The following is a 27,941-nucleotide window of genomic DNA, read 5'->3' on the forward strand; positions in this document are numbered from 1 at the left end:
GTTGGCTCGGCGTTCAGCCTGGCCATGGGGCCGCAGGGCGTTCGGCCGCTCCTGCTTCTGCTTCTGGATTGCTGGGCCTCCGTGAGCGCCCAGACCAGGGCTACTCCGCCTGTGCCGACGGAGGGCCTCAACTCTACGGAGGCAGCCCGGACGACTCCCCGACCCGCCTTGTCTCCTAGGCCCTCTGGAACTCCCAAGGCCCCCGTCCCCACCTCTGGCCCCAGGCCCACCCCGGTCACGGACGGTGGGTACTAAGTGGTAGTTCCTGGGGATCTAGAGTGATCCAACCTGGAGCGGGTAGCCCGGATGAGGCTGTCCTAATAGTAGTGAACGTTTATTGAACACTTGCTGTGTACAGGCATTGCCGAGTATTTCATAGGCGTTAATTGTCTCAGGAACCCGTAGGGTAGATCTCATTGTCCTTCTTGGAAGAGGAAACCGAGACTCACCGTAAGTGGGACAGTCTAAACTCTTTGAAATTACTTGCAGTTGTCTTGAACAACATTAACGCTAAACGTAGTGAGGAATGAGTCGTTGCACCTTAGCAGCAGAGATGAAATTACGTAAATCCGAAGTTTCTGGGCAGTTGTGGAAACTGAATGCATAGGATGTGTTGGAACTTTTCATTTATGAAACAGAAACGCCAGAAGTCTAGTTTACTAAATGTGACTACGCCCCTGTCTGAGGACTTGAATTATGAAACCCCAGAATTCCTCCTGTGTTGAGTTAAGAGATCCCGAGAGGGGAGAGGGAAGAGAGGCAGAGAGGCAGAGGGGGGAGCAGGCTCCCTGCTGAGCAGAGAGCCCGATGTGGGGCTCAATCCCAGGACCCTGGGATCATGACCTGAGCCAAAGGCAGAGACTTTAACCCACTGAGCCATCCAGGCGCCCCTAAAGCTTTTTTTAAAATAAAGCTTTTATATCAAAACTGTTGATTTACCCTATTAGTAGGGAAGGTAAATAAGTGATAGATGGGGACAGACTGCAGCATAGTGTTCAATATCCAAAATTCTCTACGGTTTTTGGACTGGGTTTTCTTTTATCCATCTAAGTATTCCATCTGTTTATGTGATTTCTCCCCAGAATGAAGCTATTCTTGAACCATCATTATTAGGGCATGTGTTCAGGGCTATTTTCCAGCATGGGGGGGGGGATGAATTTGCACTTCCGTCTTCTTAAAGGGCCCAGCTTTAGACCTGGAAAGTAATAATAGATGACAGCTGGCATTTATTCACTGCTTACGGTGTAGCAGGCCCTGTGCTAAGCCTTTTGTATGTAATGTATCTCATTTAATCCCCTGTGATGTGTGTCATCCCCATTTTTCAGGTATATTTAGGTAATACCACTGACAGGAGCAGGGGCTGACTGTGAGTGAAAACTGGACACCATGTGTGGGGTAGATTACAGGTGGAAGAGAAAAGTGATAACTTTCATCTTGATCTGAGCTCTGTTCCTTAGTATCTTGCTCTAGAGCCAAGCATGTCGCTGTTAAGAGGTGTAGAAGAGCAGCTGAGAGCTACTCAGACCTTGGGAGTGCTCAGCGGATACTTGTTAGCTGATTAAGGACACTCACATCCTGGATAGAGACCTTCCCCACTCCCAGTGGAGTTATTAAACACTATTGCTCTGTCCTTACTAGTCTTAGTCTTACTAGAGCTACTTAAAAGTGCTTTGAGTTCTGGAAAATCAAGATTGTAATTTTAAACACATAAGGCAGGGAGCCTAAACACTATATTTTATATTAGCATGTGTGAATTGCATTTTCATTTTACTAAGCACATGGAAGAGTGGTTGGCTGGAGGGGAGTATATAAACTTACAGGGGAAGACTTCTGTGTCTCAGATTAAAGGATTGTGTATTTATTGGCAAAACCTTCCTCCTCTTAGTCATACACTTCTTTCCAGAGTATGTTATTTTACCCTTTTGGAGCTATATTTCTCTAAAGCTCATTTTTGTTGTGAAATAGTTCATACATGCAAGTCAAAATGTGTGGACTCTCTACCGCCATTTCCTTGAGATCCTTGTTTGTTATGAATGAGATTTTTTTGAAAAAATGAAATACTACAGGTAAGACAAGCGCGATCTTATTCTCCCCTTCCCAGCATTAATTACTACCATGAATTCAGTGTTTTTCATTCTTATGCTCTGCCATCTTTAAACAGGTGTTTTTCTCCCCTGTTTGACAGAATAAAATAGGGAATTAAAAATCCAGAGAGTCATTATTATTAAAAATGTTGTGGGGGTGCCTGGGTGGCTTAGTCTGTTAAGCTTCCAGGTCTAGGTTTGGGCTCAGGTCATGATCTCGGGGTTGTGAGATCGAGCCTTTCATGGAGGCTCCTCAGTGGGTGTGGATTCTCACTCACCCTGAGTCTCTTTCTCCCCACTCCTCCTCATGTGCTGTCTCAAAAAAGAAAAATGTTCTGAAGGGAGATTTCTATCCCCCTCATGCTTTATTGTTTAAATTACTGAAGACAGGAGCGCCTCGGTGGCTCAGTTGGTTAAGTGTCTGCCTTTGGCTCAGGTCATGGTCCTGGAGTCCCAGGATCAAGCCTCACATCGGGCTCTCTGTTTAACGGGGAGTCTGCTTCTCCCTCTGTCCCTCACCTTGCTTATGTTCTCTCTCTCTCTCTCAAATAAAATCTTAAAAACAAATTACCGAAGATATTTCCAGAACCCCAAGTACGAAGCACCCGAATCAGCTTGATTCTTGATCAATAGTTTGTGAATGCGGGCTCAGCTTCAAAGCCACAGGTGACATATGGAGAGAGAGAGAAGTTTGAGAACCTTGATTCCTGGTGGCCTTCTTTGGGCTCCTCCTCTGAATCAGAATCTCCAGAGAAGGGGCAGGGGAATCTGTACTATTACACCAGTGGTACTTACGGTCCGGCAAGTGATTTATCATGCTGGTTCTTAAATTATCTGCATCATCTGGAAAGTTTTTGAAAAACATGTCTGGGTTTCCTAGCTGACCAACTGGTGTTTCTGAAGGGCAGAGAAGTGATTTAGCATGCTAGTTCTTAAACCTATTTTATTTTATTTTATTTATTTTTTTTAAAGATTATTTATTTATTTATTTGACAGAGAGAGATCACAAGTAGACAGAGAGGCAGGCAGAGAGAGAGAGAGAGAGAGAGAGAGAGAGGGAAGCAGGCTCCCCGCTGAGCAGAGAGCCCGACGCGGGACTCGATCCCAGGACCCTGAGATCATCACCTGAGCCGAAGGCAGCGGCTTAACCCACTGAGCCACCCAGGCGCCCCCTTAAACCTATTTTAATTATCAGCATTACCCGGATAATTTTTGAAAAACGCCAATGCCTGGGTTTCATAGTCAGCTTACCAAATCAGAGTCTTTGTAGGTGGAGCACAAACAGCATTTTCCAAGTGAGTCAGATGATTAGCTAGCTACTTGGGGGAAACCTCAGATTGAGAAGCATTCAAACTGACTAATTTTCACTTCACAGATCGCCCCCCAAAGTACAATAGGGAAAATAAAATGGACCTTTTGTATGAAATGGACTTTCAACACTTCGCAGTGGCAGGGGGCAGTCACTCCCCGCTGGTGGTGAAGTTCTGCGGCTCATCTCTTTTGTTTCGGTAGTTGCTGCTCTGTGCGTCTGTGACCTGACTCCTGCGCAATGTGACGTCAACTGCTGCTGTGATCCTGATTGCAGCTCCACAGATGTCAGTGTCTTTTCTGCCTGTTCAGTTCCAGTTGTCATGTAAGTTAGTGTCCCATGCAGTTTTGATGACATTGGTCCAAGATTATAAAATCTGGGGACAGAAAGTGAAAAATCTTCTAGGTGGAAACACCCAAACTTGGGTTTCTTGAATTTTGCATCATTCGGAAGCTATCCAGACCATTCTGCAGAAGAGTATCTCTCCCCGATTTGCATCCCGCCGGATGATAGGGCAGGCAAAAGACAGAGCCTACTTCGTTAAGAGTATAAGGAAATCTTTGTATTCAGAGATTGAATTACATTTCACTCTGATTTGCAAACAGATAATGCGTACAGCTTTGTATAAGTGAATTTGTCTCACGTAAGTGGCCTAGGGTGGAAAGTGCAGTTGAATTTACAGCTTTTGTTGTGGACATAGTACTTGTAACAAAAAATTAGACGGGAAAGCTTTGTTTGTACTTTTCTGATACGTAAATCTACCAGGAATTCTCACAATTCACATTGTATAGGAGAACAATGGAAAATTATATTCCCAGTCGATTACAAGGTAAAGAAACAATCTCCTCTGAATGATTTGTTTCTTGTAATTCAGACTTCAAAGGTCTTTGAAAAATACAGCACTTAAAAGAGGTTAATTTATTCAGGATGGGACCAATTATTATTCAGAGATAGTTAAATTTAGTCTTGTAGCAATTGATACTTGATAGATTGAATGCTTTTGGAAATACAATGTGTTTTTCCCATGAAAAACTGTCTTTTTTAAAAAAAGATTTTAATTAGGCGCCTGGGTGGCTCAGTCATTAGGCATCTGCCTTCAGCTCAGGTCGTAATCCCAGGGTCCTGGGATCGAGCCCCACATCAGGCTACCTGCTCAATGGGGAGCCTGCTTCTCCCATTCCCCTTGCTTGTGTTCCCTCTCTCGCTGTCTCTCTCTCTGTCAAATAAATAAATAAAATCTTTAAAAAAATAAAAAAAGATTTTTTTTTTAATTAAACACTTTATTTATTTGACAGAGCTCACAAGTAGCAGAGAGGCAGGCAGAGAGAGAGAGCAGGGAAGCAGGCTCTCTGCTCAGAGCCTGATGCGGGGCTCGATCCCAGGACCCTGAGATCATGACCTGAGCTGAAGGCAGAGGCTTAACCCAAGGCACCCCCCCCAAAAATATAAGATTTTTTTAAAAAAAGATTTTATTTATTTATTTGACTGACAGAGATCACAGATAGGCAGAGGAACGCAGAGAGAGGAAGGGAAGCAGGCTCCTTGCTGAGCAGAGAGCCTGATGCAGGACCTGAGCCGAAGGCAGAGGCTTTAACCCACTGAGCCACCCAGACGCCCCAAAATATAAGATTTTAATCAATTTGAGAGAGAGTGTACACATGGCACAAGGGGGAGCAGAGGCAGAGGGAGAGAGAATCTCAAGCAGACTCCATGGCAGCCCTGCGGCTCCATCTCACGACCCATGAGATCATGACCTGAGCCTAAATCAAGAGTCAGACACTTAACCAACTAAGCCACCCAGGTGCCCCTCATGAGAAAGTATATTACCGACCAATGGGAAATTGAATCTGCTTCTAATGTACTAAAAATGTTTGGAGAATGGTATGTTGTTGTAGTCAGATTATTTTTCTGGGTATCTGGTTCAGACTTTGTTAGAAATCATTCTGCTTTTCTGCCTTAATAAGTATCAAAAGCCTGAGAGTGAGATTTTGGCTCTATTATTTTAGATGACATTTTTTCTTTCATTAGGCAATACTGAATTTTAGATATAGACTATTTAGTATGTGGGTTAGCAAGCTTTTTCTGTAAAAGGGCACACTGTAAATATTTTAAGCTTCAGAGGCCAGTGGTCTCTGTTGCAGCTTCTTCACCTCTACCACTGATGAGCAAAAGCTGCCATGTAAATGAATGGGCATGACGATGTTTCAGTAAAACATCATTTATAACATTAGGTATGGTTTGTGGACCCCTGGTATAGAAGTTAGAGCTGAATCCATAGTGCCCTCAGGAAAGGACCTCAGAATTTTTTTGAGTTAGTTTTGCTTATGACTTTCTCCTAAATAAGAAGTGCAGAAATAATGAAATAAAAATTGATAATCCCAACTAATTGATTATCTTCATTATGTAGGTTCTGACTCATAAAAGGTTTGTTTACATCTGCTAAACAGTTAACAGCTAATCCTATCATCTAATGATTTGTAAATTTATTGTTAAGGTTATTGGATTAATATCTGTTTTCCTCACTAGATGTAAACTTCACTTGAGATCAAGAATACTATCCCTTATGCCACTAGTGCCTAGCGCAACTCCGGCCACGTAGTTGGCCCTCGTGAGAAGTGAGTTGAATCAGTGAATGAATTTCTCCCCTCTACCCCTAACACACCCTCTAGTATTCTCTTGACTTCTCTACCATTGTTCTCTTAGGCAGACACCTAAGCCTGAACCTGGGGGCTACCCTGACTCCTGCCTCCCCTTCGCCTTCTCACATCTGGCCTCCTTTCACACCATGCCGTACCTTTCACGAACACCAGGGATGTAGGGTGAGCTGGATGTGGCTTGCCCTCCTGGAGCCCACTGAGTGGAGAGATAAAGGAGTGGGTGGCAGTTCTGCCCCAGGCACTGAGATAGCTCAGAGGAGTAGGATCTAACCTAGGCTGTTGGACTAGTTAACGCTTTCTAGAAGAGACAGTCTGAGCTGGGTTCTGAAGGACGAGTGGAAACTGGTCAGCATGGAATCAGTGGAAGGCATTCTAGGCCAAGGGAGCCACGTGGCGGAGTCTTGGGGGTGAAGGAGAATGGCTGTTGCCTTAACTACAGTTAGCTCAGTGTGGCTGGAGAAGGGGGCTGAGAAGAGTGTGCCACAATGACAGGGGTCCGATCTCGAGGGGTCTTGTGTGTATGCTGAGGGAATTGGATTTTTGTCCTGAATTCTGCAGGGCTGCAGGGAGTGAGGGGATTGGATTCCCATCTTAAGCAGTTCTCCCGCAGCATGGATGATGGGTCACAGGGACTAAGCCTGGTGGCAGGGAACTGAGGAAGAAACTGTTGCAGATATGAATGAATAGGTACCCTCCCCGCCATGCTGAAGGTCATGACTAGAGAAATATGCAGAACTGAAACGGATCCACTCTGTGAGACTAGAATGGGGAGAGTAAGGAGTTCCATTCTGCTGTGTTCCTTCACACTAGCCATTGTGTCTGTCCCTTCCTCCTCCTTCTGTGTAAGCTCACACCTCATCTTGTCATTCAGTTGCTAAAAGCCTTCAGAAGCTCTCATTCCCTACAGATTCCTTAGCCTGGATTTAGATCCATTCCCAAACTCTTTCAGATCCTGTTTCCTACTAACCCCATCTTGAATCCTCCGTGCTGCCTAACTTTGGTACTCAGAGTTTTCTAGACCACACCAGTACATTACCCATCCTTGGCAATGCCACTCTTACCCTTGGATTAGCCATTTCTTCTCTGTCTGACTCCTGCGCATCCTTTAAGACCCAGTAGGCCTTGTAAATTTTTCAGTGTTAGATGTTGTCTCATATATGCTACTTATATTTTTTCAAAAATATTCTTTATGTCCACGGTAATGGCTGATATACCATTAGAACTGTACAAAGCTTTTGGAAAAGTGGCCACTTATAAAATGATAGCTTCCTTATACTTCAGCAGTAACCATCAAAAAATATAATGGAAATGGATCCTATTCATAACACCCAATAGAAATGTCATATGAGGGGCGCCTGGGTGGCTCAGTGGGTTAAAGCCTCTGCCTTCGGCTCAGGTCATGATCTCAGGGTCCTGGGATCGAGCCCTGCATCGGGCTCTCTGCTCCGCGGGGAGCCAGCTTCCTCCTCTCTCTCTGCCTGCCTCTCTGCCTACTTGTGGTCTCTGTCAAACAAATAAATAAAATCTTAAAAAAAAATGTCATATAAGAAAAAAAAAACTTAAGGGACACCTGGGTAGCTCAGTTGGTTAAGTGTCTGCCTTCAGCTCAGGTCATGATCCCAGGGTCCTGGGATCAAGTCCCACACTGGGCTCCTTGCTCAGCGGGGAGCCTGCTTCTCCCTCTGTCTGCTGCTCCCCCCGCCTTGTGCTCTCTCGTTGACAAACAAAATTTTAAAAAAAGAAAAAACTTAAGTACTCAGAATTTATGTGAAGAAAACTTGAAATATAGTGACAGAACATTTGACTAAATGGAGAAATAGTTTATGTAGTGGGATAGGAAGAATCATTATGTAAACGTGTAAACTAACGTATAAAAACTTAATTTATAAGTGTTATTCCAGTCAGATGGGGGAAGGATAATGCATCAAAATGATTCGGGGCACCTGAGTGGCTCATTGTTAAAGTGTCTGCCTTCGGCTCAGGTCATGATCCCAGAGTTCTGGGATCGAACCCCAAATTAGGCTCCCTCCTCAGCGGGAAGCCTGCTTCTCCCTCTCCCACTCCCCCTGCTTGTGTTCCCTCTCTCGCTGTCTCTCCATCAAATAAATAAATAAAATTGTAAAAAAGAAAAAAAAAGAATGATTCTATATAACAAAAAACACTTAAAATTGAAAGGTCACAAACAGGGAAAGAATATTTACAACACATGATACTCAGAAGAGATTCTTAAAGATATGGATTCTCACAAACCAATGAGAAGATATTCCTTTTTTTTTTTTTTGAGAAGACAAACATTGTAATAAAAAATGGTCAAGAGATATGAAGAAGCACCATACTGAAGAAGAGATACCAATGAGCAATAACCATATGGAAAAATGTTTAAGCTCCCTAGTAAATGAGAAAATTCAAATTAAAATGAGGTAACAGATTTTTGCCCATGAAATTGGCAAGGGGGAGAAACTGGATAGTATCTATTATTGGCAAGAGCACAGGGACCTACGCACTCTTACTGTGGTATTGGTGAGTGAGCATCTTCCCTTTTTGGAGGGAGATCTGGCTGTATGTCTCAGAAGCCTTGAACAACACACCTAGCTTTTGACCCAGCAATTCTACTTCAGCGAGAATAGCCCAAGAAAATAGCTGGAGACATTCATAAAGATATATGTGCAAGGATGATGTTATAGTATTATATTAATCTGGGAAAACTAGAAATAGCCCAAATCGACAGCAGAGATTTGGCTAAAAAAATTGGAGTATCTTAGTAAGTTGGTATACAGTGAAGCCATTTCGTATAATATTGCAAAAACTTATCAATGACATGGGAAATATTGGGGCAATACATATTGAGAAAAGGCTTTAAAGCAGTGGGTAAATTAGGATCCTTTTTTGTTGCATCTCTATCTCCACACCATATCTGTATCAAATTGGTTAGAGTTTCTCAAGTCTGGGACTGGTTGAAGTCTTGACTGTACCCTAACTTCTAGGCCCCCAGACTTCTAGAAGACTTCACATTTTCTGATTTTCACAGTCCTTTAAAGATCACTTTATGCTAAAGACAAGGAATTTTGAATCCATTTTGGGTACTAACAATCTGAAGTTGTGTAAAATTTTATGTGATTGATTGTGTCAGAGTTTACAGGATTCCTTTACATCAAATTATACCCTGATCTGTATTCCATACTTGACAAGGTTTCCTTTAAGGTTATTCTACCTGTCTTAATATTTTCCCTGTTAGAGGAAAAAATTTCAAATGCCAGACCCTTTAACACTCAACTAAATAAAAGTGGATTTAGTTCTAACATCGTGCTTTCATGAATATCTTCTGTGGAGTTGTTAACACAGTACGGTACAGGCATCTGACAGTTTTAAAATAATCTAGCTAAGATTGTGTGCGAATGCCTTAACATTTTGTATTATTATTTTTTTAATTTTCAGGGGCGATAGTCAGTTTTGTAGTCAAAAAGCAGCCATCTATTCATTGAATTTTACAGCAAATCCACCTCAAAGGATATTTAAACTTGTTGACCAGATTAATCCATCTATTTTCTGCATTCATATTACAAACTGTAAGTATTTGATGGTGACATGCTTTAAGAAGCCCTGGAAGTTTTCTGTTTAAAAAGTTGTTTTATGGGGACGCCTGGGTGGCTCAGTTGGTTGAGCGGCTGCCTTCGGCTCAGGTCATGATCCCAGCGTCCTGGGATCGAGTCCCACATCGGGCTCCTTGCTTGGCAGGGAGCCTGCTTCTCCCTCTGCCTCTACCTGCCACTCTGTCTGCCTGTGCTCGCTCTTGCTTCTCTATGTCAAATAAATAAAAAAAAAATAAAAATAAAAATAAAAAGTTGTTTTATGGAGGGGCACCTGGGTGGCTCAGTGGGTTAAGCATCTGCCTTCTGCTCAGGTCATGATCCCAGGGTCCTGGGATCGAGCCCCGAGTTGGGCTCTCTGCTCAGCAGGAAGCCTGCTTCTCTCTCTCTCTCTCTGCCTGCCTCTCTGCCTACTTGTGTTCACTCTCTATCTCTCTGTCAAATAAATAAATAAAATCTGAAAAGTGCTTTTATGGAAATATGTCTCATTCAGATAGATTTAAAGCAATAATTTTACGGCTTGGCTAAGGTGCATCTTCTGAGGCTGTTTCACAGGCCACTGCAAGTAACTTTTTTTTTTTTTTAAAGATTTTATTTATTTTATTTGACAGAGATCACAAGTAGGCAGAGAGGCAGGCAGAGAGAGAGAGGAAGAAGCAGGCTCCCCGCTGAGCAGAGAGTCCGATGTGGGGCTCGATCCCAGGACCCTGGGATCATGACCTGAGCCCAAGGCAGAGGCTTTAACCCACTGAGCCACCCAGGCGCCCCTGCAAGTAACTTTATAGACCTTTGGGCATGAGCATTTTCTTTAAAACTAATGTGCTTATGTAGTGGTCTTTTGAAATCTCATACTTCATTTCACTGGAGTTTATAATATGTAGACACGTATAAGAATCTAGGTTTATTTAGGTTATGTGTGTGTGTTTTGTTTTTTTTTTTTAATTTCCTCATGGTTTAATGTTTGAAAATCAGGTTCAGCTTTGGTTTCAATTTCCTGTTTTCTCTTTTATTTTTACTAAGAATATTTGCATGAAAACAGGATCTTTATTTTTATCTTAGCATTTAGCTCAAATAGGTGTTTAGATCCAAAGGACATGTAAGTTTAAAATGTTAACAAGATGTCTAAGATCAGAGATGTATTTGTGGTTTTATCAATTAAGCTTCATCATCTTTTCAGAACATCTTTATATTTTGAATTTGTTCCCTTGCAGTTTAAAACTAGGCGAATGCTCTGGGATTTTTTTTTTTTCTTTTTTTTTTTAGAGAAGGGAAGAGAAAGGAGTGGGAGGGGCAGAAGGGGAGAGAGAGAGAATCTTAAGCAGGTTCCATCCCAGGATGGACACGGAGCTCAAGCTCACAATCCGGAGATCATGACCTGAGATGAAATTAACAGTCGGACACCTAACCGACTGAGCCACCCAGAGCCACCCAGTGTTCTGGGATTTGTAATCTAAAGTAATGACTGCTCAGTCATTGTCAGATTCTGTGACATAACACCAGGCAAGTGAACATACCAGCCCATTTCCTCCTTCTCCCAAGATATCCTATACACAGCACATTATTCTCCTGGGCTTTGGTTTGGAGGTAGCTGTGTGAGGGTAGAAAAAAATCATTTGTCCCTTGGCCATCTGCAGAGAGCTTTGCCTTCGAGGTAAATGCAGCAGGCTCCTCAGTCCATGGGCTGGAGAAAGATTGGTTATTATTGGCTTCTGTTGTGCTGTTTGCCTGCAGGCTTTAGAAACCGTTACTTACACACGATTAGAGAAGCAGGCTGAGTCTGAAGATCCTGTTTATTTAATAAGACTCAAGAAATTCTGGGTAAAGTAAATATGGAAAGAGAGGCTACTTTTTACACATCAACCTTAATATGACTAAAAACTGTCTCCAAAATACTATGTTATATATATCATGTACATATTGTATGCTGATTTAGAATACGTTTTCTAAAAACAGATAAACCTGCGTTATCCTTTATTAATCCAGAAGTGCCTGATGAAAATAATTTTGATAAATTGATGAAAACATCTGATGGTTTTTCCTTCAATTCCGAAGCAGAGATTTCTTTCTCAACCCGGTCGGACACTCCAGCTCCTGCTAAGTATAAGGTGAGCCACGAGCTCGAGCAAGGCCGCTTATCTTCTGGCAAATATCCCGTCCTTGTTGGTTAATTTTTCAGTATGTTCTTAGCAAAATTGGCTTCCTCAAGACAGAATTCACATTTTAGAGGTAAAGACGTAATGTTCATGCCTAGAAATCAAAGATCACAAAAATTAAAAATGAGTAGTTGAGTTTTAACATAGGGTTTAAAGTTATTTATTCATTAGTAAGCCTGCATTTGTCTCGCAGAAATCTTTGTACTTCTCCATCTTAAAAGACGCAGCAGAGTCCTTGAGTCATATTGCTAGGGGCACGGAGTGGATTGGTTGGGTGCCTGGGTCCTCTTCTCAAAGCTCTATTTAGTTTTGCAGACTTTAGGAAGATATGTGCTATTTTTTATCCATTCATTAGTAAACCTTTAAATGCTGTATATATTAACTTTGAATAAGGTTCAGATTTTTGGGGAGCATCTTTATTTTTTTTTAAAGATTTTGTTTATTTGACAGAGATCACAAGTAGTCAGAGAGGCAGGCAGAGAGAAAGGGGGAAGCAGGCTCCCCGCTGAGCAGAGAGCCTGATGCGGGGCTCGAGATCCCAGGAGCCTGCGATCGTGACCTAAGCTGAAGGCAGAGGCTTAACCCACTGAGCCACCCAGGCGCCCCTGGAAGCATCTTTAAAGAGAAATACAGAAGCATCATGTGCTAGTTCTAAAAGTTAAAAATATGGAGGTACCTGGGATGGAAAGGCCCCTGTGTCCACTAAAATGCACATTGCAAATCACTGTTTACAGATTGGTTTATATTCTGATTGAAATGTACCTATAAAAATATATGTATAGTATTGTACAGAAGTAAGATTTATAGTTATCTACATTGTTCTGTAAGCATGCTTTCTTTTTTTAAAAGATTTTATTTATTTATGACCTGAGCTGAAGGCAGTTGCTTAACCAACTGAGCCACACAGGCGCCCTGTAAGCTTGCTTTTTTATTCAGTGATAAATCTTATGCGGATTCTCATATCAGTGTAAAAGTTAACATTTCTTGCAGAGCTTTCCAGATATTAATTCACACAACCCTGAAAGGGATAAGTCATTGTTCCATTTAACTGATAAGAAAAACTTCTATATAGGAAAGTAACTTGGTAGAGCCACTGTTGAAGCTACATGTATTAATGATAAAAAGTATCCCTTCTGTGTATGTATCAGCTTTTATTATTGACCCATTAACAGACATTTGTTTCCAGTTTTTCTATTATAAATAATCCAGAATGAACATTCTTATAGATACTTATGTCTTTGATTTAATCCTTAGGATACCTTCCTATAACTGGATCAACTTAGTCAAAATGAATGGAAATTTTAAATATCCATGTCAGATTGCCTTCTAGAAAGATTACAGGAGTTTAAACTTCCAGGTCCAGTGAAGGAGAGGATTTGTTTCCCCATATCCTTGTTGGTGCCAAAGCATTTGGATACTTTTAAATTCAAGAAAATTGGTTGTATGCACAATAGCTGTAAATTTTGTTCTGAATATTGGGGAAAGGTTTTATGTGGTTTGGTTTGGGGAAGGAAGGCCCATCATTGTTACGATTTTAATGTGTACTATGTCTATTATTTAAATAATTACTGCTAGTAGAAAATAATTACCTTGGGGCGCCTGGGTGGCTGCTCAGTCTGTTGGGCATCTGGCTTCAGCTCAGGTCATGATCCCAGGGTCCTGGTGTCGAGCTCCATGTTGGGCTCACTGCTCAGTGCAGACCTGCTTCTCCCTCTCCCTCTGCAGCTCCCCCTGCTTGTAAACTCTCTCTCTGTCAAGTAAATAAATAAAATAAAATAAAAAAACTACCTCTCTCACCCCTGTTCCTGGCCACCCAGTTCCTGTCTGCAGAGGCAGACACTATGTCAGTTTCTTATATACCTTTCTAGAGGAATTCTGTAACAAAAAAGCCTGCAGGGGTGCCTGGGTGGCTCAGTCGGTTAAGCATCTGACTCTTGATTTCAGCTCAGATCATGATCTCAGGGTTGTGAGATGGAGCCTGATACAGGGTTCTGCACTCTGCCTGGGAGTCTGCTTGAGATTCCATCTCCCTCTGTCCCCTCCCTGCTTGCGTATGCACCCTTGCGTGTGTGTGTGTACACACGCGTGCACATGCGTGCACACACACACACACACGCTCTTTCTAAAATAAATAAATGAATCTTAAAAAAAGAAAGCCTGCAAATAAAATAACATGCACATACACAGAAACACATATCCTTGAAAGAAAGGGGTGGAGCAGCCGGGTGTGAGCTCCACATAGGCAAAGACCGCATCTGGTTTTTTTGCTCATGACTGTGTTCCTGATGCCCGTAACGCTGCCTGGCACAAGGTAGGTGTCCGGTGTGTATTGCATGAATGCTTTCATAGCGCCGTAACACCTACTGGTTGGTCTCTTTGCAGTATGGGGCTCCTCTGCAGACTTCAGATTCATTCTTGAGATTTCCCTCTCCCCTTATGTCATCTCTGTGCACTGATAATAACCCTGCAGGTAAGACACTGGGTATTTTTCATTCTCTCTCTAAATAGTTTGCTCTAAGCTTAAATTTATAGTAGTCATAATTAAACAGGCTTCAAAACTGGAACAGTCTTAGAGTTGAAAGAGGCCTCAAAGGTTATGCAGGTCAGATTTCCAACCATATCTTTCAGTCACTGCTTGAGCACTTGAAGTGATGGGGAACGCACTACCTGAAGCCAGCCTGCTCAGTTGTTTAACCCTTCTAGTTTTTGGAGAGTTCTTTCTCCACTGGAGCTAAAGTTTGTCAATAACTAGTATTTATTAAGCACTTACTGTGTGCTTGCTTGTGTTTTCCCATTTGATTGCCGCAGTAATCCCTGAAGGTCGGGCTATTCATTCTTTAGACGAGGAAACTGAGAAACATTCAGTCTCTTATTCAGGCTTAGACAGTGGTGGAGCAGGGATACAGCCCACGCAGCTGCCTCCCACAGGACATGCTTGTCCTTTCAGGAGCCTCATAGAATCTCTTGGCAGTGGGAGGCAGCAGGTGTGGCTCTCCAGTCCTTAAGGCAGCATCCCTGCGAAGAAGCTAGCTAAGTAGCGTATGGTGGCATGTGGCCCTAATGAAACATCATTTCGTATAGGAACAGAAATGGATTCTGTTGAAAAGACACTCAACCTTGCTCACGATAGGAACAGTGTAATTTAAAACCAAACTGAGGTACCATTTCCATGTAATGACCTGGCAAAGCTTAAGAAATTTAAGGCTCTGGAGAAGTAGGCACTTATCTACACTGCTGGCAGGACTGCAAATTGTTACAATCTCTGTGAAGAGCATTTTAGCAATATGTGTCAAAATTGCAAATGAATATGCCCTTTGACCCATTGTTCTGCTTCTAGGAGTTGGTCCTACAGAATCTGGCCCGCTTACAAAATAGTACATTGCAGCATTGTTTGTGATGGCAAAGCTAGAGACAACTTAAGTGTCTGTTAATGCGGAACTTGGTGAATAAATTATGACATATCTATTATAGAATACTAATTATCCCTTAAAAAAAAAAAAAAAAGAGGAGGAGGAAGCTCTTAATGTTCTAAGATAGCCTGAACTCCAGGATACATTGTTCAGTAAAAAAAGCAAAGGGTAGAATATATAGCATTTGTTTTTTACCAAAAGGGGAAAGAAATACTAAAAATATATGTATACACACACACTTTTATTTGCATAGAATATTTCCAGAAAGATACACAATAAACTTGATGCTGATTGTCTCTGGGGACAAGCAGTTGTCTCTGGTGGTGGCTGGGGGGATGGGTGGGAGGGGACAAGCATTAGAGGGACAGTCTCTCAGTATCTTTTTGTGCCCTTTGAATTTTGAATCGTGTGAGAGCATTACCTATTAAAAATATAATTTTTAAAAAAGATTTTATTTATTTATTTGACACAGAGAGAGAGAGACAGCAAGAGAGGGAACACAGCAGGGGAAGTGGCAGAGGGAGAAGCAGGTCTCCCAGTGAGCAGGGAGCCCAGTCCAGGGCTCAATCCCAGAACTCTGGGATCATGACCTGAACCGAAGGCAGATGCTCAATGACTGAGCCACCCAGGCACCCCTAAAAATATAATTTTTAAGCCCTTTTAAGCATGTTGTATATCTCTGTTATAACTTATTTTATGGTTTTACTTAGACTACAATTTTTTAATTACCATTGAACAGTTGAAAAATTTATTCTCTCTTTTTTTTTTTCCTTGGGAATATTATGATTTCTAGCATTTCTGGTGAACCAAGCTGTTAAGTGCACCAGAAGAATAAATTTGGAACAGTGTGAAAAAATTGAAGCCCTGGGCATGGCTTATTACAGCAGTCCTAAAATTCTGAGGGTAAGAATTATTTTGAAGTGAAATTTATTCGTCAGATTTGTTTTCTGTTCTTTTCACCCTTTTGAAGTATGACAAGTATAGAATAATTGCAGTACATGATTGACAACTCAAGTTAAAATTTTTCTTCTCTAGTTCTTTGGTATGCTGATACCAAAGATATTGAAATAATCACTTAAATGATTTTTATTTTTATATAGTTCATATTTTGCTTTTGTTCATTGTTTTGTTTTTGGCTTTCAATCATTTTGATGGTAACCAATAATTCTTTCTCCTAAATTAAAAAAAAAAGACTTTATTTAATAACACAAAACTTCAGAAATTATAAAAACATCTTAATGTCTGTGACAGAAATGATCACAGTAGCACCAAGAAGATACCTGAGAGGCCAGAAAAGATAGAAAATCCACTTTCTGTTGGCACATGAGATCAGCAGGAAAGAACAGGCAGGAAATAGGATTGCTGGCAAAGAAGAGGTCATGGGAGGTCAAGGCAGTATAGAGGCCCTTTCTTTCTGGTTGTAGTGACTGAAGCCTAGAGGGATAGGAGAGACCACTGGGCCTCTTATTTGGGGCATGCCATGGAGGGTTGTAAGAGGTGAAGATTTTGTTCAATGATGAAAAAAAATCATATGATTATTGTGAATTTCCACCACCTGATTTCCTTATTTTGGAGGGAACGGAAAAGGAGGTAGGGTGGTCCATGACATCAATATTCATCTGGACTGCAGTCTTCAGAATTGAGTTGAAGATCTTCTTCTCCTTTCCCATTCCGTCTTCCCCTCTTCTCATAAGTCAGCTACGTAGGCCTGTGAATTCTTCCAGTTATATACCTTCTCCTGGTGGTCCTGGCAGTAGCCTGTCAGGTGTGCAGGCAAAACTCTCTCAGCACAGGCCTCCCCAAACATGTCTACTCTGCCCCCTCCCTTTGACCCTGTAGGGTGTCTTGTGATGAGAAGTGGCGGGGGCGGGGCTGGGAAGTGAAGAGAGTACTCCTTTAGAAGGAGTCCTTGGCTCTGTTGGGGAGGGATGACCTCACTGTTGAGGGGCTTGGGCTGTAGGTGGGAAGAGCAGTTAGGAGGCATTGGAAATTGTCTGGGCCAGCGATGGTGGCCTTTTGGTGTGGACAGGCACAGCAGGGTGACCAGAAGGCTAAGAGCCACATCTTCCCCACAGCGCTGTGTCACTGGTGACCATGTGGAAAGTACCGAATGATTACGCTGAAGCAGGGAGACTTCCTGAGACCAGCTCTGTGGGGCTGCTGTATTCTATAAGCTTCCAATATGAAGGAAATGAATATAGAAGGAAGATAAAGCTACCTCTTTGATTATGACATAGATATGAAAATATGTGGGTTGTAAGTCTTGATTAAGGAAATTCCGTTTTCCTCCTTATGAAGTCTTTAATAAGGTGATTATGCCCTTTAACCGGTAGTCTGAAAAAGCAATAAAAATGTTTTTCATTGTACTTAACAAAATTTGTTGTTTCTTTTTGTTTAGGTGCCTGATTTAAGAACAGAGGCGGAGGTAAGAGTGTTTCTTGATGGAAAGTAAGCTAGTTTATAATACGTTGTCTTATTTCTAAGCCTTTTGAAATGAATACACTTAGTATTACAAGGATATCTTACTGCCAGTAACAACGTTTGCCAAAAGAATGAAATGAGGAAGCTCTGTAGTGGCCCAACCTTTCGTAATTACAAAAGGGGGAGGTTTCCAAATTCCCTGTTTTTGCAGTTAGCACTTTTTCACATTTAAATGGCATGACTCTGTTCATGGACAATGGGTGTGATTGGCTTCTCTGCTTTCCTGGCCTCCCTTGAGATCTTGGTCTCTTGTCCAGAGAGTTGGCTAGCTCCCAAGACACTGTCTGTCTCTGGTAGAAGATGGAAACCTCTTGCCTGTGTATGTCTACACCTGTGTAGGGGTGGAACACTCCTGGGGTAGCTTCAGGGGTCGAGGTGTGGGTGTAGGTTCTTTTGGACCCCAGCTCAGGGGTTCTGTCAGGCTGTGATCAGGTGGTCAAGATCTTTCTGTGGATATGTCAGAGCAAAGGAACATGGATCTAACACCCCTTATTTTTGGGTCTGTGAGTACAGTCCCCAAGGAGGCCTGGGGCGTTGGCCTTGTTATGGTCTCTCAGAGCTTGTGGGATTGGCTGGCCTTGGTTCAAAATTCAGCTTTGCCATCGTTTTCTCCTGTGACATGTGCCTCATTCCCCCCAGTTGTCCAGCAGATGGTAAGTGTCTGCCCCTGAGGCTGACGTGATGTCCCAGTGGGGGAATGCACGTGACAGGCTCTGTGCAGCGTCCGGCACCCAGGCAGCACCTGGGACAGCGATACCTGCTGTAACTGATTTCATTAAGTCTTGAGATACAGACGTGTTTGAGGTAGACACTTGGAAGGAAATAGTCTTGTGACTTTGGACTTCACACCTCTATGTGTGGGCCTGGATTTCCTCATCTGTGAAGGTGTTTTTCAAACTTGTTTTGGTTACAAAGTTTTTTCAAATGTGATCTCAAGCAGAACTCTCCCAGTGTGTAACTTGGATTGAATCCAAAGCCCCTGGTTGGAGCAGGGGTGGGGGCCAGAGCCCTCCACCTGCCCAATCTCCCTGTCTCTCTTCTTTTTGGTCCTTCTGAGGAATCTTTTGTTTTGTTTTGTTTTATTTTCTATTTTTTTTTCCTTTTGAGGAACCTTGTGGCTCCCAGGAACACAGGGTGAAAACCATATAATAGACTAGCTCTCAAATACCTCCAGCCTCTAGAAAGTGCTTTGATTCTACCATTCAGACCTTGAACTGTCTATGGGGGCAGCAAGCACATCAGCCTTGTTCATGACATATCTGTAGTGCTAAGGTGGGGCCTAGTATGTATTGGGCACTCAGTGGGTTATGTGTTCATTGAGTAAATGCCTAGGAGATCGATTCAATTAAGCAGGGAAGACCTACTGTGAGGATGATGGGATGTTACGGGAAGGCACGTACTGTGTGCCATATTCTGTTCTAAGTCCTGTGCATGTTTGAAGTCTGTTAGTTGTCTCAGCAAGCCTAGGAGGCAGGTCCTGTTCTTGTCCCTCCCTGGCACAGGAGTTACAGAGCAGGGGATTAGCTTGATTAAGGCTGTGAGGAAGTGGCAGACCTGGAACAGGAATCCCCAAAGACCTTACTCTCAACCGCGACCCTGGACGAGCTGTACTGTGTGCCAGGCCCCAAGTTACAAGCTTCACGCATATTCTTTCTGTGCACCCCATAGCCATGCAGTCCGGAAGTGGCGGGTGGGGGCTTATAACTCAGATCTGTGTGATACCAGAGCTCTAACGGACAAACATGTCAACTCATACCAGAGATTTGCTTGAAGTTCTTTTAAAAGGCAACTTCCAAGATTTGTTAGGTGATGAATATAAATATTGGATCCAGGCTTCTCATTAAATGCAGCCTGTTAGGATTGCCTGGAATAGTTAATATCTATTGAATCTATTGAATCTACCTATTGAATATCTATTAAACCATGACAGATGAAGTTATGGCTCTATAGTTTCATCGTTAAGTATCCGTTATGGGGCGCCCTGGGTGGCTCAGTGGGTTATCGGCTCAGGTCATGATCCCAGGGTCCTGGGATCGAGCCCCACATCGGGCTCTCTGCTCAGCAGGGAGCCTGCTTCCCTTCTTCTCTCTCTCTCTGCCTGCTTGTGATCTCTGTCTGTCAAATAAGTAAATAAATAATCTTTAAAAAAAAAAAGTATCCATTAGTCCTTTGCCACAGGGTAGTGTGGGAATGGGATACGGCCGAATAGGACATTCAGGAAACCAGAGTAGCCCTACCATTTTCATTCTGTGACCGTTCCAGTGGCTCTTGATAGACCAGGGCAGCTCTTGCCATCTACACTCGTCCCTCTGTCTTTCCAAAGCTTGTCTAAACTTGGTCCCTTTGGTTTCTGCCAACTGCGCCCACATACCACTGGAACGGCTCTGTCAGAGGCTGGTGTGGAAGGGTGTGCATTTTCTTGGAAGCCTGCATTATTGCGGAACCAGGGATCAGTAGGTTCGGATAAAGGACTCCAGGGTTGTCTTTCGAGGACATAAGCTGAAGAGCTCATGACCTGGTAGCAAGGGACTGCCTCCATAGGTCTCACACTCATCCACAGGGCTTGTTGCACAGACGGTGTTGTGGGGATTGGTGTTGCCCTTCGGCCACCCTTGTCACATGCAGCTTGTCTTTGCCTCTGAACCATGTCACGTTCTTAGAGGTTTGACTTACAAGGACAGTCACAGGTCTTCTTGGTCATGGGAGCAGACAGCTAAGGACTATTTATCTATATATCTATAAAATGACAGCTTAAATACTTAGTGATTTTGAATTATAAACAGCATGGTACACAATTGAGGGCACAGTTCAAAGCAATGTAAATGACTAGATACAAGGTAGATTCCTTCCCGAACAGTGGTTTCTAGGTGCTGACATTTAGTGCGGACGTCAGATTTGTCACACAGTATGAAGAGGCCCAACTCCTTAGAGGGCTGAGCCATATAAAGGATTGCTTGCTGCTTGTCACTCTGCTGCCAGTGGCCATAAATGAAAGATGTCCTTTAATAGCATTGGGTTATTCAGGACTTCCTGATTCTGCGTGAAAGATTTGTCTCTGTTTTCTCTTCCCATGATCCCACCGCCCAGTATGTACATGTAAGGGTGTGTGTAGAGGTTGTGCATGAATTGAGTCAAGCCTGTGTATAGGGAGGGTATGGGGATTAGGGGGATGTGTCCTGGGACTGTGGAGCATGTGCACGTGTGTGTACAGAGCGACTGCGCTGACTGGTAGGAGCTGTGCTGTGGTGGGGAGCACATGCACGCGTTGGGTGGTGTGATGGAGCTGTGAGTGTGTGTGAATGAGCTATAATTCACATACCATAAAACTCACCATTTTTAAGTGTACAATTCAGTGGTTTTTTGTGCATTCACAAGGTTGTGCAACCATCACTACCACCTACTTCCAGAACATTTTCATCACCTCAGAAAGAATGCCTGTGCTCATTAGCCGGCTCTCCTCATTCTTCTCCACTCCTCTCCCTCAGCCCCTGGGCAGCCACTAATCTACTTTCTGTCTCTACGAGTTTGCCTGTTCTAGACATTTCCTATAAATGGGCTCATGTAATATGTGACCTTTTGTGTCTGGCTTCTTTCACTTAGCATGTTTTCAAGATTCATCTATGTGGTGGAATGAATCAGCCCTTTATTCTATTTTATGGATATACGATATTTTATTTTTCCATTTATCAGTTGATGGACATTTGCATTGTTTTCGGTTTCTGGCTGTATGACTGCTGCTGAGAACATTTGTGTACAAGTTTTTGTGTGAATGTAGGTTTTCGGAGAGAACCACTTTTCAAGTTTGGGTTATATTCTCTAGTATTTCCTATGTACAGGCATGTACGTGTAAACATCTGCATTTTTACGAGTGTACAGTTGGAGTATGCGTGTTGTGCTGTTGTGTGTTTTTCCCTGCTCGGCAGTGTGTTCGCGGAGGTTTATCTTCAGGCTCTTGTCACTGTGACCTATTCATCTCTGCGGGGCAGTGTCCTCCATGAGTCAGCTCTCCTTCACTTCGCAGATCCCTGTCACTGTTCAGTCCGTCCTCGTGCAATCTCTGAATAAAACACTGACCCGGCTGGAGGACACGGTCAGATTGAACCAGATTCTGGTCGAGGCTGGGGATGTTAAAATCTGCACTAACGTCGTTCTCGAGGTAGGTGCCCGATTTGGCGCGGAAAGCTGAGTCTGTGTGTGGCAGACTCAAGCTGCATGGTCCTGAGGGGTCACTGGACGCCCTCTGCAGAAGGTTCTGGCTCATCCTGGGATATTGGTTCTTGACTTGCCCTCCTGCTTGCCGGCCCACTGTACCATTAGAGGATGCTTCTTTAGGTAAGGGCTCTGAAACAGTCACGTGTGATTTTTCTCCACAAACCTAGGGACTTTCAAGAATATGTCAGAATGTGTTTTCCTTTTTTTTTTTTTAAAGATTTTATTTATTTCTTTGACAGATCATAAGTAGGCAGAGAGGCAGGTAGAGAGAGAGAGAGAGGGAAGCAGGCTCCCCGCTGAGCAGAGAACCCGATGTAGGACTCGATCCCAGGACCCCGAGATCATGACCTGAGCCGAAGGCAGAGGCCTAACCCACTGAGCCACCCAGGCGCCCCAGAATGTGTTCTTGTTGCTGTTGTTTTAACACATTTCCCCTGCAGAGATCAATCACGTTCTGTTCAAACCTGCTGATTGGGAATTCCTGTAACTAGGTAGAGAGAGGCTCAAATGGCCCTGGCAGCGGGGGTGGTGCTGAGGCGTTACCTCCCGAAAGCTGAGGGGACAGGAGAGACAAGCTTCCACGAGTGGAGAAATGGGAAAGGACTTGCCCGCTCTGTGTACTTTGAAGTCCCGATGCAGCTGCCGAAACGCAGCAGGCACAGGTGTGTGTGGAGTTCCCTCTTGTTTTCAGGTGAAGTACAGCATCACGTACACAGACGCAGGGGAGGTAGCCCAGGCTGGCCTTGCTCTCCTCCTGGGGACGGTGAGCCGGGCAGTGGTCGCACTCGAGCAGAAGTTTGAAATTTATTTCATTCAGGTGAGTTTGATCAATGTTGTACATGTATTTAATTGCAAGTCAAAAAATCATAACTTCTTAGTGAAAAAAAAAATCTGTTGCGAAGTCTTACCATCTTTCCACCTCTACTAAACAAAGGGCTTTATGTAGCCTGTGTTTGTAACAAAATCAGGCAGAATCCTTGTATCTTTTTCCTTTCCTGGAATAAGATTCTCTTCCACGGGAGCTCCTTCTTTTATAGAACGATGCACTCCTACACTCAGCAGATATATTTATAGGTCTGAGTAGGGGGAGAAATTCTTTTATTGGTTAGAAATCCCAGATTTGACTGTGAGAAGTGTTTTATTTTCACCCTATTTCCTTATTAAAATGAGGATTATGGGGGGGGCATTTCTCCATTGTCTTTCAGCAAAATACAAAGCCAGTTCCTCTCAGCGGAAACCCTGGTTATGTTGTGGGGCTCCCATTAGCTGCCGGATTTCGGCCTCAGAAGGGATATCCTTTTTGGTTCTGTGGAGAAGGCTGATTTCCTGGTTTATGTATGTGTGGTGCTCTTCCCTTTATTGCTGAGGGTCCTGGGGGCTGGAGGTTAGTTTTGGCCTGGACTTCTTGGAGGGGGGTGCTCTAGGGGTGGTGGGTCTGCTGCACAGCAGACAGGGCCATGTGGACACTGGTGGTTGGGGGTGGAACAGCATGGCCCAGGGAAATGTGTTTTATAATGAAAATCTTAGGACGGAAGTTGACAGACTTTTAGATATATTTAATTACACACGCAAGCAGAAACTCTTAACTTTAGTCATTTGGAAAACTTGGAATGATTTTGGAGGAACAGTTTCTGAGGATTTTTCTTCTGGGAATCTACTCAAGGAAAATAGAACCATTTTTTGCTCTGCCCTGGGAAATAACTGTCAAGATCACAGAGGCCCAGAGAAGGGATATTTGGGTTTCAGTCATGTCTCATGTCACACACCTATCACCATGGTCTGAGAATCAGACTGCTTTAGTCCTGGGTGATAGTCCCTTAACTTTCTGTGAATATCTGGGATTATTCAGACCATGAACAGATTCGGACAACTTACTATTCTTCGTAGCCTAGCCGAGCAAGATTGCTTCGCAGTGGAGGGGATCCGGGCCCCAGTATTATTTGGTTACGACATGCAGTCTGGCTGTAAACTAAGGTAAGAGAAGAACTTGCAGCTTTTGGAACTTGTCTGAGTTGATCAAATCTCCGTATAAGCCAGCGAGCACCTGTGAAAGCTGCGGTGTGACCTGTTAGCACTAGTGACTGTACTTGTGTTTTCTAATTGTAATTTTCACAACCATAAACCATTTCTCGTGATTCAGAGGAAAACTGTTGCAGTTATTTTTCCGGTCACGTGTGGCAGGGTACAAATCCCAAGGCTTTCGTAGGTTTTAAGGTTGCACAGCACTTGAGGTCACAGTAAAAATACTTTGCTTGAAAGTCCTTCCAGTATTTCTGAATCTTAATATACGTGTTGCAACAAACCCAAGGAGAATAAGCCTGAATGTGGCCTCTGTTTTTATCTTTTTACTATCGAACGTATATAGAGTGTCAAATGTCAAACGGCCCTGCATGGCTTATAAAGACGCCAGCTCCTACCCTCATCTCTCCCACTCTGCAGGCAATCACTTGCAGCTCTTATAGCTGAGTTTTTGGAAATTTACTGCCAAATCTGTCGATAACCTATATGTAAAAACCTAACACTTGGTTTTATGAATTGTTGAGTTCCCACTATGGAAGACAAGGATTTGTCTCCCCTTTCTTCCCCTACCCTACCATACAGTCACTTACCATCCCTACGTCCCCCTAAGGTAATTACATCATTGTTTTGTTAGACTAACAGACACCATTTACATTATTCGTTCTGATCCGTTTAGACCAGTATTTCTCAGAAGGTGTTCCTTGGATTACATTTCCAAAGCGTCAGTAGGGATATGTCTGTGGTCCAGTTAATGTGTTTGAGGAACACCAGATTGAAGTTAAAAACAACAATTCCTTACTATAAGGACTTCTCAGAGCCTTTCATATGGTGAGCCTTTAATATAAGAGCCTTTAATATGGTGTGCTCCAGGAGGGACATAGGAATGCAATATTTCCCAAACTTTTGGTCACAGAACTCTCCTTGTACAGAGCCTCTCAATGGAACGCAGTTTGGGAAACATTGTTTTGTTTCTCCCTGGCCATTGTTTTGTTTCTTCCTGGCCAAAGCCAGAAGAGATTTGGCTTCTGTCAAATAATCCGTTTGGAGAGAGAGAATAAGGCAACTGGTGAGGGCATGCGTGCTGTTGAGGCCTGTGAGAACTGTTGGAATGAACAACAGCCCCATTCCACTGACCTCTTTTTCCTTCACAAAAGACTGCCCAAAGCCATGACGTGCCAGCTTGCAGTGCGGAGAGTGAAGAGCCTCCTGCAGGGCCAAGGCTTCCCGGACTATGTGGCCCCTTTTGGAAATTCCCAGGCCCAGGATGTGCTGGACTGGGTACCGGTCCACTTCATCACCCAGGCATCCCACATGAAGGTAAAGGGGAAGTTGAAGGCCACCTGTGAGTTGTGTCTCTTCCTCCCACTGCTCCTCGGGCCCCCGGGGTTTGGGGGGGGGCGGGTAGAGGCAGCTGGGGGAGCCACCTGTTGAGGCAGCTGGTGGCTCTGGGCAGGAACCCCGGCTTTGTTATCAGCTGGGCCTGGGTCTTGAAAACTGATTTTGCCCTTTGTTAGCTCTCTTGCCTTTGAGGCTTCGAGCTGTTTCTTCGTCTGTGAAATAGGGAGTGAGATCTATAGTATCAGCCTCATATGGTTGTTGAGTTCAATGAGGTAACATCTGTGGGGCCTCGGGGTCGCTCCAAACATAGGGATTCACCACCGTCCTGACTGTTCCTGTGATCATTGGTGTGACATGAGGCATCGTCATGAGACAGAGGAGTGTGAGGACTGTGGCAAGAAGTGAGACTCCTCCTTTGGGCATCGCTGTCCCAGCCATTGTTCCCTGGTCTATGAAGGCAGCCCACACGTGAGAGCTTTCCATTCCAAAGTTCCCCGAAGAGTTTAATGGAAGTCGACATCCTACAAAGAGGTTCCTGATCACACGTGATTCCTCTGCCCACCTTTCTCTTTTGTCTCAGCCGTCAGAGTGTGGGCGGCTGCTCTCCTGCTTATCCTTTAATCGCCCAGCTTTTGCTGGTGGAGGCTTCTCAGGCCTCTCATTATCTGCTTAGCATATTTATAGCGGGGGGGGGGGGGGACAATGGGGTGAGCACTCGCTCTCCAGCTCCGATCCGGCCCTCCTCCTGAGCCCCCAGCAGAGCCCGCTGATGACTCAGTCCCTGCTGTTCAGCGGCTCAGTCTTGGCTCAGTTCTGCGGCCTCAGTGAGGCAGGCGCCTGGCTTCTGGCTTCTCAGAGATGGGTGAAGACATTGTTGCTGCCCCCTCAGAAGGGAAAACAGGTTGGGAGGAGAGGCAGCGCAGACATGTGCACTGTCGAGGTCTGTGCTGGTGCAGGGAGCTCAGAGGCCTGGAGCGGGTTTTGCACCTACCTTGCAGGAAACTCAGGGGGCAGCGGCCCCCAAGCCTGCGCCAGGCCCGCGTCTGCTGGCTGCGTGTTGCCTCTTCTAATAACAGATCCTCACAGACTTTTCCAGCCTGCAACCTTCCTAAAAGGCAGTTCCCAGCTAAGGAGTTCCATCCGTGCCTTTTTGGCAGGAACCAAATTTAGCAGGCTTGCTAGCTTTTCATGCCCTGAAGAGGCATATTTTAAAAAGCTTGTTTTTGTGGGAAAATTTAAAACATACACAGAAGTAGAATATTACAGTAGAATTCCTTCTACCTGTCATGCAACTTCAGTGGTTATCACATTTGCCAACAAACACGATGTAAAGGCCCGGGACAAGGTTGGGAAGGCCCTGGCCCCCATGGCCACTCTTCCCCGGGCAGAGGCCTCAGGCCTGCTCCCACATCTCCAACCTGCTTGGGTCACATGGAGAATTCAGAGTTCGTATCTTTTACAGCTCATGGACTCCACTGTGTGTCATCCCCCCCAACCCCGTGTAACAGCTTAATTGCCAAGTGATGAGGTCAAATAAAGGAAAGCATTTATATTTCTTCTGGATAGCAATTGCGTTTAACTTCTATGACTAATGCCATCCTCTCCCTCCTCCCCACCCAATGCCAGCTTCTCCCCTCAGGAATCTCTGAGCCGGATGAAGTCGGGCCGTTAAGGCCCAAGGTTCCATGGTTTGGTGTTGGGAGCTCCACAACTTCCAAGTAATACTGGCTTCTTCCAAAACAGGAGAGGATGGAAAATGATGCTTTAGGTGTTAAAATATTTTTGGAGCATTGAGTACTTGAAAATATGTGCTCTCAGCTGTTTTTAACTGAACTTCGAGTCTCTTCACTCTCTTGTTCAGAACATTTTGTAATATGTGAAACATTTTATAATTAAAACTCTGAACTGCAGATTAAGTTTGACATGAGGTTGTGTAATGTTCAGATTGATTAATGGCATTTTGTTGTGTAGGACTCTTGCCAGCTCCCTGTGGCTTTGGTAATAGAAGTGAAGTGGACTAAATACGGGTCCTTACTAAACCCACAAGCTAAAATAGTAAATGTGACTGCAAGTCTCCTCTCATCCTCCTTTCCTGAGGTAGGTCTAACTTGGGTTTCAAGGTCTGGGTAAAGATATGAGTCCAGACAAAACTCAAGTGTGATAATGAAATTTATTTCGTGAGAGAATTATTGAACTTTAATCTGAATTCTTAAAACAATTCAGCAATCATTTTATAAGAGAAAAAAATCCCACTGACAACAGTTGACGCTAGCATTCTTGTTCGGATTTGATCTTTAAAGTTCTTTGAAAATGGAGTTGTGACTGACACTGGTGGGTTAGGACAACCTAGGGAAAAACTCTCTCACCCAAGTGAGCAGCCGAGGAGCCCTCCCCATGCCTCGGCCGGCCGAAGGGAATGCAGCCTGTCCCGGCTTTGTTATCCTGAGCACGTGAGCGCATGCCGAAAGGCAGGGCTTGCAACACTCTTTTCATTACAGACCAACTCAGGAAATGAGAGGACGGTTCTCATTTCCACTGTGGTTACTTTTGTGGACGCATCTGCACCTGCCGAGGCAGGCTTCAGAGCTCGGCCAACCATCAACGCCAAGCTGCCGTTTAATTTCTTCTTTCCGTTTGTTTGACGTAAGTTGCTAATCACCTCTAGAATCGCGTGCTGTAGGGCCTGGACTC

The 27,941-nt window shown here is 43.9% G+C and overlaps 2 protein-coding genes across 7 annotated transcripts; both read left to right on the plus strand.

Annotated features, from left to right (window-relative positions):
* LOC111156428 (tectonic family member 1) lies at positions 1 to 27,892 on the plus strand. 6 transcript variants are annotated; one of them, XM_022517320.1, is made up of 14 exons: positions 1 to 244; positions 3,597 to 3,717; positions 9,486 to 9,616; positions 11,591 to 11,742; positions 14,173 to 14,260; positions 15,994 to 16,103; positions 17,599 to 17,625; positions 21,703 to 21,837; positions 22,585 to 22,710; positions 23,099 to 23,184; positions 23,727 to 23,867; positions 25,067 to 25,229; positions 27,222 to 27,347; positions 27,749 to 27,892. In XM_022517320.1, exons 1-14 carry the CDS (start codon positions 25 to 27, stop codon positions 27,890 to 27,892), a joined length of 1,770 nt encoding a protein of 589 aa, XP_022373028.1. In that variant the 5' UTR covers positions 1 to 24. The 6 variants fall into 6 exon arrangements, with proteins under 6 accessions (XP_022373028.1, XP_022373029.1, XP_022373030.1 ...); XM_022517321.1 differs by having other exon boundaries at positions 17,599 to 17,619; XM_022517322.1 differs by having other exon boundaries at positions 11,690 to 11,742.
* On the plus strand, positions 25,949 to 27,223 carry LOC111156430. The gene has a single exon (XM_022517332.1). It carries the CDS (start codon positions 26,020 to 26,022, stop codon positions 26,761 to 26,763), a length of 744 nt encoding a protein of 247 aa, XP_022373040.1. The 5' UTR covers positions 25,949 to 26,019; the 3' UTR covers positions 26,764 to 27,223.
* Positions 27,893 to 27,941: the final 49 nt, after the last annotated feature.

Source organism: Enhydra lutris, unplaced genomic scaffold (genome assembly GCF_002288905.1).
Source record: "Enhydra lutris kenyoni isolate GAN:26980312 unplaced genomic scaffold, ASM228890v2 scaffoldscaffold46, whole genome shotgun sequence".
In the NCBI taxonomy this organism is placed as follows: Eukaryota; Metazoa; Chordata; class Mammalia; order Carnivora; family Mustelidae; genus Enhydra; species Enhydra lutris.